This window comes from Salmo trutta, chromosome 2 (genome assembly GCF_901001165.1).
Source record: "Salmo trutta chromosome 2, fSalTru1.1, whole genome shotgun sequence".
Classification (NCBI taxonomy): Eukaryota; Metazoa; Chordata; class Actinopteri; order Salmoniformes; family Salmonidae; genus Salmo; species Salmo trutta.
In genome coordinates this window covers 25,028,074-25,042,053 of record NC_042958.1, presented here as the reverse complement: position 1 = coordinate 25,042,053, position 13,980 = coordinate 25,028,074, and the positions used below count along the sequence as shown (strand labels likewise).

At 43.9% G+C, this 13,980-nt stretch overlaps 1 protein-coding gene across 3 annotated transcripts in view; it reads right to left on the bottom strand.

Annotated features, from left to right (window-relative positions):
- Positions 1-13,980, bottom strand: part of LOC115153707 (partitioning defective 3 homolog) — a 555,114-nt gene that overhangs the window by 204,511 nt on the left and 336,623 nt on the right. For all 3 annotated transcript variants that reach the window (XM_029699308.1, XM_029699315.1, XM_029699317.1), the window contains one exon: positions 7,565-7,751. In XM_029699308.1, coding sequence (XP_029555168.1) covers positions 7,565-7,751 — 187 coding nt within the window. The remainder of the gene's footprint in view (positions 1-7,564; positions 7,752-13,980) is intronic.

Below are 13,980 nucleotides of genomic sequence, written 5' to 3'. Positions count from 1 at the left end.
TTAGTGGGACTATCACTTGTTTTTCAACAGGACAACACCTCCAGTCTGTGTAAGGGATATTTGACCAAGATGGAAAGTGATGGAGTGCTGCATCAGATGACCTGGCCTCCACAATCACCCGACCTCAACCCAATTGAGATAGTTTGGGATGAGTTGAAAAGCAGCCAACAAGTGCTCAGCATATGTGGGATCTCCTTCAAGACTGTTGGAAAAGCATTCCAGGTGAAACTGGTTGAGAGAAGGCCAAGAGTGTGCAAAGCTGTCATCGAGCCAAAGGGTACCTCCTTTGAAGAATCTAAATATATTTGTTTAACACTTTTTGTTACCACATGATTCAATACGTGTTATTTCATAGTTGTGATGTCTTGACTATTATTCTACAATGTTGAAAATAGTAAAATAAAGAAAAACTTTGAAACAGTAGGTGTGTCCAAAATTTTTAATTGGACTGTAAGTCAGTATACCCATGTCTGAGGATGTTGGGAGATGACGTGGAAACCAGCCACTACAGGCAACAATGAGTGCTGTTACCATCAAGTAGGTTTCAGCATTGTGGACGGGTATGTCGGACGGGTGTAAGCATCTGCCTCTGGTTCCGTTTGAGAAACATGGATGAACGTTTAATTCTGATGTGAGACAGAGCTTGTTGCGCTCTGTCCTGCCCATTGTATAGCAATTAAATATAATTAAAAAGGCTTTATTGACATGGAAAGTGTTAACATACATTTTCAAACTTCTAGAAAAATATTGAATCTCTCTCTCTCAACCTCTCTCAATATATTCCCTCTCCCAATCATTACTCCCTCTCTTCTTCTCTCTCCTCCCGGTCTCCTCTCTTCACCTGTCTCAGTAGAGATGAGGCTCTGGTCTGTCTCTGTCTCTCTGTGTCTCTGAGTCTCCTGCCTGTTCAAAGGGGGAGGTGATTACCCCTTCAAAGATAGTGAGGCATGCGTCAGATCAAAGCAGCGTAATGTAAGAGAGAGAGAAAAGCCATCCAGATCTACATCCAGCCCACACCCTTCTCTTCTCTCATAACACCGTTTCTCTCACCAGCCTGGTCTCATAGACTACACGTAACATAGGAAATGTAAATCCGGGATACAAAAATGTGTATGCTATGTTACATTTGGTATGGTTACATAAGGCAGATGGTTACATAAGGCAGATGGTTACTTAAGGCAAAAACAAAAGTAGTGGTGTTGGTCGTGTTGGATGGGTGGACGTATAACGCGAAGTATAGCAACCCAAAGGTTGTGAGTTCGAATCTCATCACAACATTTAGCTAATTAGCAACTTTTCAACTACTTACTACTTTTTAGCTACTTTGCAACTTATTAGTATGTTAGCTAACCATTCCCCTAACCCTAACCTTAACCCTAACTCCCAAACTTAACCCTAAGCTTAACTCCTAACCCTAACCCCTAGCCTAGATAACATTAGCCAGCTAACTAACATTAGCCACCTAGTAACCTAGTTGGAATTTGTAACATATCATACTTTTTGAAAATTCGTAACATATTGTACATTTTGCAAATTCGGAACATACAATACTTATTGTATTTCGTAACTTAACTTATGAAATGGGTGATGGACATCCAGAGATTAATACATACCATACAAAACTTAACATATCATACTAAATGATATGTCTCGGATTTACGTACATAATAATACAAAATGCTCTGAGACCAGGTTGCTCTCACACACAGGCCTTCTGAGGGGAGCAGAGCAGCCTTTGTGAAGGTGGAAGATAACAATGATCCCAAGAATGTGGGTATTCAAATGAACGCTAGGTGAGCTAGAATGTGGGTAATCAAAAGAACGATAGGTGAGCGAGGGAGGGCGAGAAAACTCTTTGGGATTAATGCTTGTAGTATTTAATAGTGTAAGGGATATCAAACCAGGTGATACATTTGAGGAATACTACTACTACTACTACTAATAATAATAATAATAATAATACTAACACTACTAACACACACAACATTTTTTTGTCTCAATTTCTGTTTCACTCCAGTCCAGCCGTGTGAATGATACTGTACTCAGGTGCTCCATCTATGCTGTGCTGTGGTGATATCTAGGCAGGGAACTGTCTTAGCTCTGCAGGCTAAGTAGTAATTGATCGTTTCTGACTCTCTCTACTGTGTGACACATGCTGGTGTTCTGATCAGACACCCACACACAGACACGTTCGCATACAGTAGTTACCTCACTCTCTGTAAAGGGAGCATCGTATGACCAGGGTTAACTTAACTTACACCTCCAGCAGCTCAATGAGGAGAACTAGGTGAGGCTGCTGTGTGAGAAAGGGAGAGGAGGGGAGGAGAGAAGTGACTTAGTTTGAGAGAGAGAGAGAGAGAGAGAGAGAGAAGAGAAGAGAGGTGGAGAGAGAGAGGAGAGGTGGAGAGAGAGAGGAGAGATGGAGAGAGAGAAGAAAGAAAGAGAGAGAAAGGAGAGGTGGAGAGAGAGAGGAGAGGTGAAGAGAGAGTTAGAGAGAGAGAAGAGAGGTGGAGAGAGAGAGGAGAGGTGGAGAGAGAGAAAGAGAGAGAGAGAGAGAGAGAGGAGAGAGGTAGAGAGAGAGTTAGAGAAAGAGAGAGAGTGTGAGAGAGAAGAAGAGAGATGGAGAGAGAGTTAGAGAAAGAGTGTGAGAGAGAGAAGAGAGGTGGAGAGAGAGAGAGAGAGAGCGTTAGAGAAAGAGAACGAGTGAGAGGACATAAATGCAGCTTCAAAGGAAAAACACCTTTATTTGGCACTTTGTATGCAAGCAATTTTCAGTTACTGTTTCGCAGACACTGTTCCCTCACACAAAAGGGGGAGGTTTGTGACTGCTGTTAAGATGTGGAACGACAAATGAGAACACTGAACATCTCTTTCTGTTTGGAAAGGAAAACTGGATGCAAGCTCAATGAAGCATAGGACAATTATACGACGAAAGATAAATATTGATGTAGTTTGGATGATAGTTAGGACAGAAAAATAAAGCAGATACATAACTTTCACAGTACAAGTTACAGGTATTGGGTGTTGTTAGAAAAGAAAGGTGGACTAAGGACTACTTTTCTAAATGAGCAGTAACTTTTTCTCTCCCTATTTGACCTGAAGTGACCATACTAACCTGTCATATCTCTAATGGTTCTCTGGCCAAAGAGGTTTTCCCATCAGTCATTTCATAATTGTTAGCCATTATTGCAAGAGCAAAAGCACACATCTATGAGTCAGAGTAGAGTGGCCATTTTTGAATTTCATTTTTTCAATGGAAATTCACAATCATTCTATGAATCAGAGCATTATGAAAATAGACATCCATTAATGTCTACTTCTAAAAGGCTAAACGTTCACTACAACTCAACATGCTAAAAACACATGTTTTCTCCATAGCCTTCTTATTCCAAACTCTGTGAGGGTTTCAAATTGGGCTGGTGGGTAAGATGGTCCCTGGCCCTAGTCGAGCCAGAGGGGCATGGTAGTGGATGTAAATTACTAAGATGGCAGCGCAGGCCCACCCTAACATCCACCCCCATGACATTGAGGATCTGTCCCAAATGGCACATTTTTTTTTACCAGGGCCCTGGTCATAAGTAGTGCACAATATAGGAACTAGTGTGTCATTTGGGAAGCAGCCTTAGCCTCTGTAGGAGGCCTAAAACGACCCACTTTGGTTCCAGTAACAGGGTGGTAGAGTGGCTAATCTGGAAAGTAATAACAAGCATCCATCTCCTTTGACATCTGCTTAGAGAATGGAACGTCAAGGGGGAATATAGGCCTGTAGTTCATTCCAAGAGCTACTACCACATTACGAGGAATTGCAGGTGCCCCTGTAACTGCTCTCCAATACAGTTGATCATAGTTTATGTGTAGGAGATCAGAACGGATAGCAAACATATGCATCATGTTGAACTAACGTCAGCTTAAACATGTTCCTATAGTTCACCGTTCCTTCAGGCCTCCATTCCTGTACCTTCCTGTGCTCTCCACCACCACACATTCCATTCACATTAGCACGGCTGTCCCATACCTTGTACTGTAAATCACTGAGATAATCAGGAAGTGGTACGTGTTATTACAAATCATTAAGTATGAAAAGTATGAACATGAATGCTCTCACTAAGTCGCTCTGGATAAGAGCATTTGCTAAATTACTAACGACTAAAACGTGAATGTAAGCCTATTTGGCTTTTGATATGATATTGTGATTGAGGAGGGGGGGGGAGACAAAAGGGATGGAGGTTATGGGTTATGCCTGTGTCTTGTCCTGGATCGTCTTGCGTGCCATTTTCAATTGATGTTTTCTGGGAGTCTTTTGGCTGGTACAATTTCAATCCCTTGTTTTCAGTAGAAACTATACAGCTGTAACAATAGGAGAGCGCTCATTCCACCCACAACATGTTCCTGCAACACAAACAGAAACAAAAGACACACACAAACACGCATGCTCACACACACACTAGACACAAAACTAGATTGCTCCTGCATCTCTTGGAAAACTAGGTCGCTGTATTAATGCGTCTCGTGTGAGATGGGTTTTCTTTGCCTGCAAAACAACCATTTATCTTGTGGCCAGCCGTTTGATGCACTGTACTCAGCTCACACTATGACCATGTTTGAGCAAAATGAAGGAAACTACCGACTACGAGGTTTTCTATGGGGGAAAAGGCAGTGCCATTATGTATGCACTAAGGTGTGTAACCCTGGTGCTGTGTAGTGCAGAGCTACGGCTGGAGAAACACACATCTCATACTCACACACGGGCGGAGGTGAGACTTTCACAGCTCCACATAATGCATATTCAATGATTACAGGGCCTGGTTGGATGTGGCGTGCAGCTTAATTAAAAAGCAACAATTCTAAGAAAATGGGGTCGTGGCTGACCCAGATCCTACAGTCTCAGCACCGCTGTTACCATGGTATGGTGTGTGTGAGCGCCCATGTCTGTGTATGTGTCAGAGAGAAAGAGTCTTCAGTCAGTCAGTGTGTGTGTGTGTGTGTGTGTGTGTGTGTGTGTGTGTGTGTGTGTGTGTGTGTGTGTGTGTGTGTGTGTGTGTGTGTGTGTGTGTGTGTGCGCACGCGTATTTGAGCAGCTGTGGGACTGTGGAGGGAGTGTTTGAGAATGTGTGTGTGGCGTGCGTACTGGGCTTCTGAGATATGAATAATTCAAAATAACCCAAGGCAGTGGTACACTGCACACTTATGGTGTGTGTGCGCGCGCGTGCGGGAGATAGAGAGAGAGATAGAGAAAGGAAAGAGGGAGAGAGAAAGAGGGAGAGAGAAAGATGGAGAGAGAAAGATGGAGAGAGAAAGAGAGAGCGTGTGAGAAAGCTTGAGTGTTGTGCTGTGGCCCTAATCCACAATGACAAAACTCAGACATCACACGACCAACAGACATGCAAACTTAAAGCTACTCATTCATAATAAATCAAAGAGAGAGAGAGAGCGAGAGAAAGAGAGAGAGAGCGATGGGGGAGAGAGACAGAGAGAGAGATGGAGAGCGAGAGAGATGGGGGAGAGAGCACGAGAACAAGAGATGGGAGAGAGAGAGCACAAGAGAGAGAGATGGGAGAGAGAGATGGAGAGAGAGGTGGGGAAAGAGAGAGAGATGGGGAGGGAGAGAGAGGGATGGAAGAGAGAGAGATGGATGGGAAAGAGGGAGAGAGCGAGAGAGCGGAGAGAGAGATGGGGGAGAGAGAGAGAGAGATATGGGGGGAGAGAGGGAGAGAGATGGAGGGGAAAGAGGGAGAGAGATGGGAGGGAGGGAGAGAGAGAAAGATGGAGAGGAAATATGGAGGTATGTCTCTTGGGGGGATTAAAATAAAAATACTAAAAACAGAGAGAGAGATTGACCAGGCTTCTCCTTCCTTCCAGCAGAATGGAATCTCTGACTAATAGAATAATTCTTCCCTGCTAGTCAATCACTGTGTTGCTGTACTGTCCAATAGCATATCGCGATATGTTTCACATGATCTTGCCTGACCAATCGAGATAAAGGAAAGAAAATCGTGTACCTTGATACGGTCTCTAGGAGGCTGGATGTGAGTCCTGGAACAAACATCTGTCATGGACAGTCATAAAATAGGATATTATACTGAAATGTAGGGTTGCAAAGGGAGGGTATATTACTGGAAACTTTTGAAGTTTACCAGTAAACTACCAGAATGTTGGTAACTTTCAAGGATTGTATGTAATTAATTACAAGACATCTAGTGGCCCTTTGGGGTAATTCAGATGATCAATAAATGTCTGTAATTACGGTATCTCGTGCACTCTGTGTGTTCTAATCACAAGTACAATATATAAAATAATCAAATAAGATGATTTTAAGATAAAAAATAGAATGACACAGCGGTAAAACATCATCCTAAATATAAACCATCCATTTAGTGAATACCACTGTGTTTAATATGAGGGTTTCAGCATGAACTATGTTTTAACACACTTGTTTATTTTACTCTGTCAATGTATTTGTTTTGGTGCCAAACTGGTGGCAGTTGTCAAAAAAGTCAATAGTTGGGAGAGTTAATTGAAAATAATGCCATTGATGATTAGATGTTTTTTTTCATTAATTAGTCTATTTTCTCTTGAATCATATGGTCTATCCACTAAAAACTCAGGGATAATATGGACACACACATATAAAATGTATACTATAGATGCATTTTTTTTGTTTTTTTGTTAGTCAAGTATAAATTACCAAAGTCACCACAGATTGCTGTAGATTACCTGTTAATTACTGAATATTCTGGTAACTTTGGTAAATTACCAGTAGCTTTGCAAACCTACTTAAATGCCACCACCAATTCCTGTAGCTGAACACTGCAATCAATAAATACCATTCATGCTTTCTATGTACGATGCAGGTTTCTACACAGAAGCATTATATATACCTACACTGTTTACACTGAGCCAGAAACACTGGAGCCCAATTTTCCTCATAAAACTGCAGAACCACTTGGTTGAATTGAATTGAGTGTACGGTCCCAGAGGACTCATGGCCCCTGCCTGTCATTGGGCTGCTGAGCCCCTGGTTCCATATTTAATACTAGCTGCTCAAGATGTTCTAGAAGGCCAAACCAGGGGGAAGTGTGAGGCACCCTGGGGAAGAAAGAGGACTGGCTAGGACCCTAGAGAGATGTTTAACTCAACCATCTTCCATATTCCTCCTAGGTCACATCCATTATTAAACACTCACGAAGGCAAACACGTGCACGCACGTACGCACACACGCACATACACGCAGTCATGAAGGCGTGCGCACGCGAGCCCGCACACACAGACACACAAGGCCACGTGCGCACACCCATGCACGCACACACTCAACACAGGCACACAGCCGTGCGCAGGCACATGCACACAGACACTTGACTACACTAAAAGAATAGTGTCAGATATCATATTCTCATGCCCTAACGCTCCCCACATACGAAATGTTCCATAACACACGGAATCTAGACACAAAGGGCATCTTTCAAGAACATCATGATATCAATAATTAAATCAGAAAGTGGGTGCTACAGCCAAAAAGTAAAGAAAACCTTGCTGGGGTGTAAAATGTCAAATCTCTTTCTCTCACCACTCATTTTGGTTTGGCACGTCCTGGGCCCAAGTCCCCGGGTTATCTGCAGCAAAGCCCATGTCATCGTGGGAGCTGGAGGATGATTGGTCAGACATGTGGGCGGGGACCACAGGTGGCCTATCATCTTCGATCATGACGGTGTCGTCCTGGGGCATGTTCACAGTCGGAGACAGCTGGTAGTTACCTGTGTGTGACCAGAGTGAAGGAGAGAGGAGGGAGCACATTAGACATGCACTGTTTCAGTTCAGCGGAACAAGCTAGCTAGCTAAGTTACACCAACATTGATCAAGGGAATTAGTTCACATTAGGGACATTATAGTAAGATGCCATGGAACCAGACATTTCGTACATCCAAAAGACCTGGGTTAGTTCTCCCATTTCAGTATTCCATCTCACATGAGAAAAGGCATTGTTCTAGACAGAAAACAGGTGTCCCAGTCCCATCGTGTTATTATGATCCAGTCCCCTTCTCCTGTCCAAGGACAGAGTCAGGGGGCACACACACACACACACACACACACACACACACACACACACACACACACACACACACACACACACACACACACACACACACACAGATCTGTATTCTCCCAGGCCGAGGTAAGGCTTCACTGTGCTGCAGAGGAGAGGAGAGAGGCCACTTATCAGTTCATCTCAGAGTCAGGGTCAGCGGTGCAATCTACAGCCTAACCACCACTCACTGAGCAGGAGGATATCCATTTCCTGGAGAAGAGCCATTACAATTCACCAATATATGCTTGGTCCGAAATGGCACCCTATTCCCTACAAAGTGTGTTACTTTTTACCTTATGAGACTATGACCCAAGGTAGTTCACTACGGAATCGGATATCACTTCAGACGTTGCCATATATTCAGGCAGATATAACAAAAAAATAACAAAACCAGAACTACACATATGCTTACCATTATAAAAAGCATTTGAGGGGGTAAAAAAACACAAAATCCATGACTTCCTATGTACATTGCTGAAAGTACATTTGTTTCCATTATCACAGGGTCATTTTGCAAACTTAGTAGCTTAAGAGCAACTGCAGGTAATTACAGAGGGAGGGGGGGATATTTACCCTGGCCCTCTCCCAAGAATACTCTGAAATGTATTTTATTACATCGTGCCTCAACAAATGACAAATGGATTTCACAGAAATGAATGACAACTTTCAATGACAAATTCAATTATGTTGGCTGAATCTCATTTGGCTAAAAGTGAGTTCTGATGAATTTCACAGAAGATTAATTTAAAATACCTGTCTCACCGATGTGTATATAGGGGACTGCTTCTCATTTGACTCTTTTTTAAAGCCTCTTTTAATGATAGCATTCATACTACACTGAAACGTGAAAGTAGTTTTTAACATGTTTAGCTGTTTTTAATACAACCCAAAGCCTTGTCTGTTGGATAGGAGGGACCACCACCGGCCCAAAAGGGACAAGGTATAATTGAATTCTCGGTGTAATTCAGGTCTAGGAGTTACCCCCGGGCCCTCAGATATGGGAAGTTAGTTAGACTTAACAGGAACTAATCAAATCAGCCTGGGAACTAATGCCAAGGTGATTAACATGACACCAAACAACCCCTTAGTTTCTTAAACAGAAGAATCTGCATCTTCCAGTAAGGAGTGTGTCGGTGGGTAGGTGTGTGTTTGTCTGAGTCTGTTCATTAAGGTTTGAGGATGCAGTGTGCTTTGGGGAGACAAGGCAGACAACCATTTCATTTTTTAAATCTGATTACATGTTTTAAATAACAATATCATCTTAATATATGTTTGCTGTTGTAGATCAGTGTGCCGCAACACAGAGCAGACACAGAGAAGCCCGCTTCGCTAAACATCATATTGATTGAAAAACACACACAGAACAAAGCAGGTGTCTGTTCCCATCCAAGTCAGTATACCCCATTCTGTCCCCTCTGTCTTTTCTCAAGGCCTGTTACAACCACTGCAGGATGCCAGCCTCCCAGTTCCATTACTCTAGTCTATCAGAGTCTAGCCCATGCCTATCCTCATTTCCACAGCACGCATCCCCCCATGTCACTTCTCACTTCCCTACCCTCTAATGGAGGAGTTGGTTACCACCACCTTGCATCATCACTTCAAAGATCCACTTTTAATAACAAGTACAGACATGTCTGGATTGGAGAGAGAGTGTGTTCTTCAAAACACCTTTATCTAAATCTGCCTATTACGGACCAACATATTCCAACTACCTCTCAGTCTCACGTCAGAATTATACATTCATCCGAAATCTTAAGTTTAGGCATTTAAAAAAAAAAAACCTTTATTTAACTAGGCAAATCAGTTAAGAACAAATTCCTATTTACAATGACAGCCTACCCCGGCCAAACCCTAACCCGGATGACACTGGGCCAATTGTGCGCCGCCACATGGGACTGACAATCACAGCCGGTTGTGATACAGCCTGGAATCTAACCATTGGTCTGTAGTGACGCCTCTAGCACTGAGATGCAGTGCCTTAGACCGCTGCACTACTCGGGAGCCCTGAACTCTGAATGGTTAAGGTAAGGGTTAAGGTTAGGCTTAAAACAAACATCTCAAAAACAACTTTCTATAACTGGATTCAAACTGGCAACTTTTGGAATCAGAGGCAGATGCTTAAGCCCATCCACCGTCCCCGTCGACAAAGCCATAGCAAAACCAAAACCTACATGGTCACAGCGCTCAATGCTGCCCCTAGTGGCCGATTTCCACTTCATCTCTCGACAGTCCTCATATATGGATGGACGTTGAATACTGAATTGTATCATGGGTGACCTGGCTGCATTTTCACATATGTATACACATACCACACGTGCACAAATAAGCATATGCAACATACACGCATGCACGCACACACATACACACACTCTCTGTTTTGTTACTTCCCTTACATTTCAAGCAAAACAACCTTGTTATAATGCGTTCCAATTTTCCCTTCATGGTTTTCACAGAGCAGCACAGTTCACAGAGAACGTGGTTTTAATTGGATGCATGGCCATGCTTCCCTCCTCCTCCGCATGAAACAATTCCATCCAGCACCTCTTGACACAAGTGCTGAGCTCTCCAGACGAGGAGTATTTAGTGGCATTCTGTTTCCTTCTGGTAAACACACGCCGAGCAGTGGACAGGTAGCCAGGACGACTCAGACCCAACGACAGGCACTTTGAAAGGTGAGAATAATTAACAGGGAAATGCAGAGATGGCTTTTCTGCTTTAGTCGTCTAGATAATTAGCATGAGAGGAAAATTACAAATTACATTCCCTCTACCTGTTGCTGCAGAGACAAGAACCGCCCCAGTGAATAATTACAGCTACCGCGTTAACAATGAGGAAAGAAAAAGCAATCGCCTCAGAGTGGATAGATAGTTAACGAGTGAAAAAGCCTTCTGATTTCCTAAAATAGGCTGAGAAAGAGGAACGACGAGGAAGAGAGAAACGACTGGGGCTTGAACATAAAAGAACAGAGAAGCGTGCACCAAGAGCAGGCACTTAACTGCCACTGTTTGTGGTGTCTTGTTCATTTATAATGAGCAGTAACAGCATAGGCCTGGCACATGCAGTACTTTAATGCCTGGGTCGTGTTCATTAGCCTCCAAACATAAGAAAATGGGCTAAAAGAGGAAGGGACTTACTGACATAGAAATCCAATAAGAAAGCTTCATTTTCAAACTGCTTTGCTACATTATACCATAATGAATAGGACCCTATACTGCCATCTTTTTAACCCAGCATCCTCACAGCTGGGAGCTCTGGGATAGGAAGCTGGCACCTCACTTCCTGCTGATGTGTGTGTGTGTGTCTGTGTGTCACTATAGAAGGGCAATGGGTGGTGGGAGGTGTTAGTTAGCGTAGCGACAGATCACTGAGACACTTCCTTTGACACTTGTCTGGAACCATTAGCCAGTCAGTGTCAGAGCACAGAGCAGGAGGGAACAGAGGCTGTGGGGAGGCCTGAAGGCTAGGAGGGAGGGGACATTCAACAGTAATAGTAACTATGGCTGATATGATAGATTTTTGTTCACTTTTAGTCCTTAATGATGGTGCCAAATTACATATAACAAGCTCTTTTTGATTATCTGACATGAGCATATTTTTAGAGTTTGCCTTTTAACCTACTTGGATAAGACATTGTTACTAGAATGGGATTACTATTATCCTGTTATTAATCGGCAGGGTTCCTTCATTACCACAATTATATGTTATTTACTGATCCACTAATGCAGACATATTGAAGTTATGGCCAAGAAACTCTAGACGCCAACTCTCTATCCAGGCCCAAAAAATGTGCATGAAACCCACACAACAAACATCAGCTAAGCAAACACAGAATGCTTTTGTTTTGGGGAGTTCGGGACCAGAAAATAGGCAGCATCCCAAATGGCACCCTATTCCCTTTATAGTGCACTACCTATGACCAGGGCCCATATGTCAAAGGGAGTGCACTATATAGGCAATAGGGTGTCATTTGGGATACATGAACATACTGTAATATCACGATGCCTGAAAAAGAGCCAGTTCGGTCAGTCACGCTCATATCCTGTAGACATTTAATCAAGGTCACTTGGAGATAAAATGAATAAATAAATATTCCCCCCATTATGGTTACTGTTTTCCAGACTGTGCTTCCCGTTGTTATTATTAACAACAGCTTGTTTGAATTAGAAACTGCCCCTTTTGTCTAATGCCCCAATATGACCCACTCACACAGTTCCCGTCAGAGTTTGCTGGCAGCAGCAGGATTCAAACCCCTCAACTCCAGTACTGTAGGCTTAGTCAGTTAGAAGTAAATCAGGCCTAGGCTATATACCCTCCAGCCGCAATACAAACATACCCTTACTGCCTAACAGCATGGGTGAGCTGTGAGCAGTGGTACCATACCCTTACTGCCTAACAGCATGGGTGAGCTGTGAGCAGTGGTACCATACCCTTACTGCCTAACTGCATGGGTGAGCTGTGAGCAGTGGTACCATACCCTTACTGCCTAACTGCATGGGTGAGCTGTGAGCAGTGGTACCATACCCTTACTGCCTAACAGCATGGGTGAGCTGTGAGCAGTGGTACCATATCCATACTGCCTAACTGCATGGGTGAGCTGTGAGCAGCGGTACCATACCCTTACTGCCTAACTGCATGGGTGAGCTGTGAGCAGCGGTACCATACCCTTACTGCCTAACTGCATGGGTGAGCTGTGAGCAGCGGTACCATACCCTTACTGCCTAACAGCATGGGTGAACTGTGAGCAGTGGTACCATATCCATACTGCCTAACTGCATGGGTGAGCTGTGAGCAGTGGTACCATACCCTTACTGCCTAACTGTATGGGTGAGCTGTGAGCAGTGGTACCATACCCGTACTGCCTAACTGTATGGGTGAGCTGTGAGCAGTGGTACCATACCCTTACTGCCTAACTGTATGGGTGAGCTGTGAGCAGTGGTACCATACCCGTACTGCCTAACTGCATGGGTGAGCTATGAGCAGTGGTCCCATACCCGTACTGCCTAACTGTATGGGTGAGCTGTCGTACCATGGATATGGACACAGTGGCCTACACCTCCCACTGCACCATACAATAACAAACAGAACCTAGCTGCATGGGGTGAGCAGTGGTACCATCAGGCCTAGGCCTACTCTCCCACTTCCCCATACAATACAATAACAAACAGAACCTAGCTGCCTGGGGTGAGCAGTGGTACCATCAGGCCTAGGCCTACTCTCCCACTTCCCCATACAATACAATAACAAACAGAACCTAGCTGCATGGGGTGAGCAGTGGTACCATCAGGTCTAGGCCTACTCTCCCACTTCCCCATACAATACAATAACAAACAGAACCTAGCTGCATGGGGTGAGCAGTGGTACCATCAGGTCTAGGCCTACTCTCCCACTTCCCCATACAATACAATAACAAACAGAACCTAGCTGCATGGGGTGAGCAGTGGTACCATCAGGCCTAGACCTACTCTCCCACTTCCCCATACAATACAATAACAAACAGAACCTAGCTGCATGGGGTGAGCAGTGGTACCATCAGGTCTAGGCCTACTCTCCCACTTCCCCATACAATACAATAACAAACAGAACCTAGCTGCATGGGGTGAGCAGTGGTACCATCAGGCCTAGGTCTACTCTCCCACTTCCCCATACAATACAATAACAAACAGAACCTAGCTGCATGGGGTGAGCAGTGGTACCATCAGGTCTAGGCCTACTCTCCCACTTCCCCATACAATACAATAACAAACAGAACCTAGCTGCATGGGGTGAGCAGTGGTACCATCAGGCCTAGACCTACTCTCCCACTTCCCCATACAATACAATAACAAACAGAACCTAGCTGCATGGGGTGAGCAGTGGTACCATCAGGTCTAGGCCTACTCTCCCACTTCCCCATACAA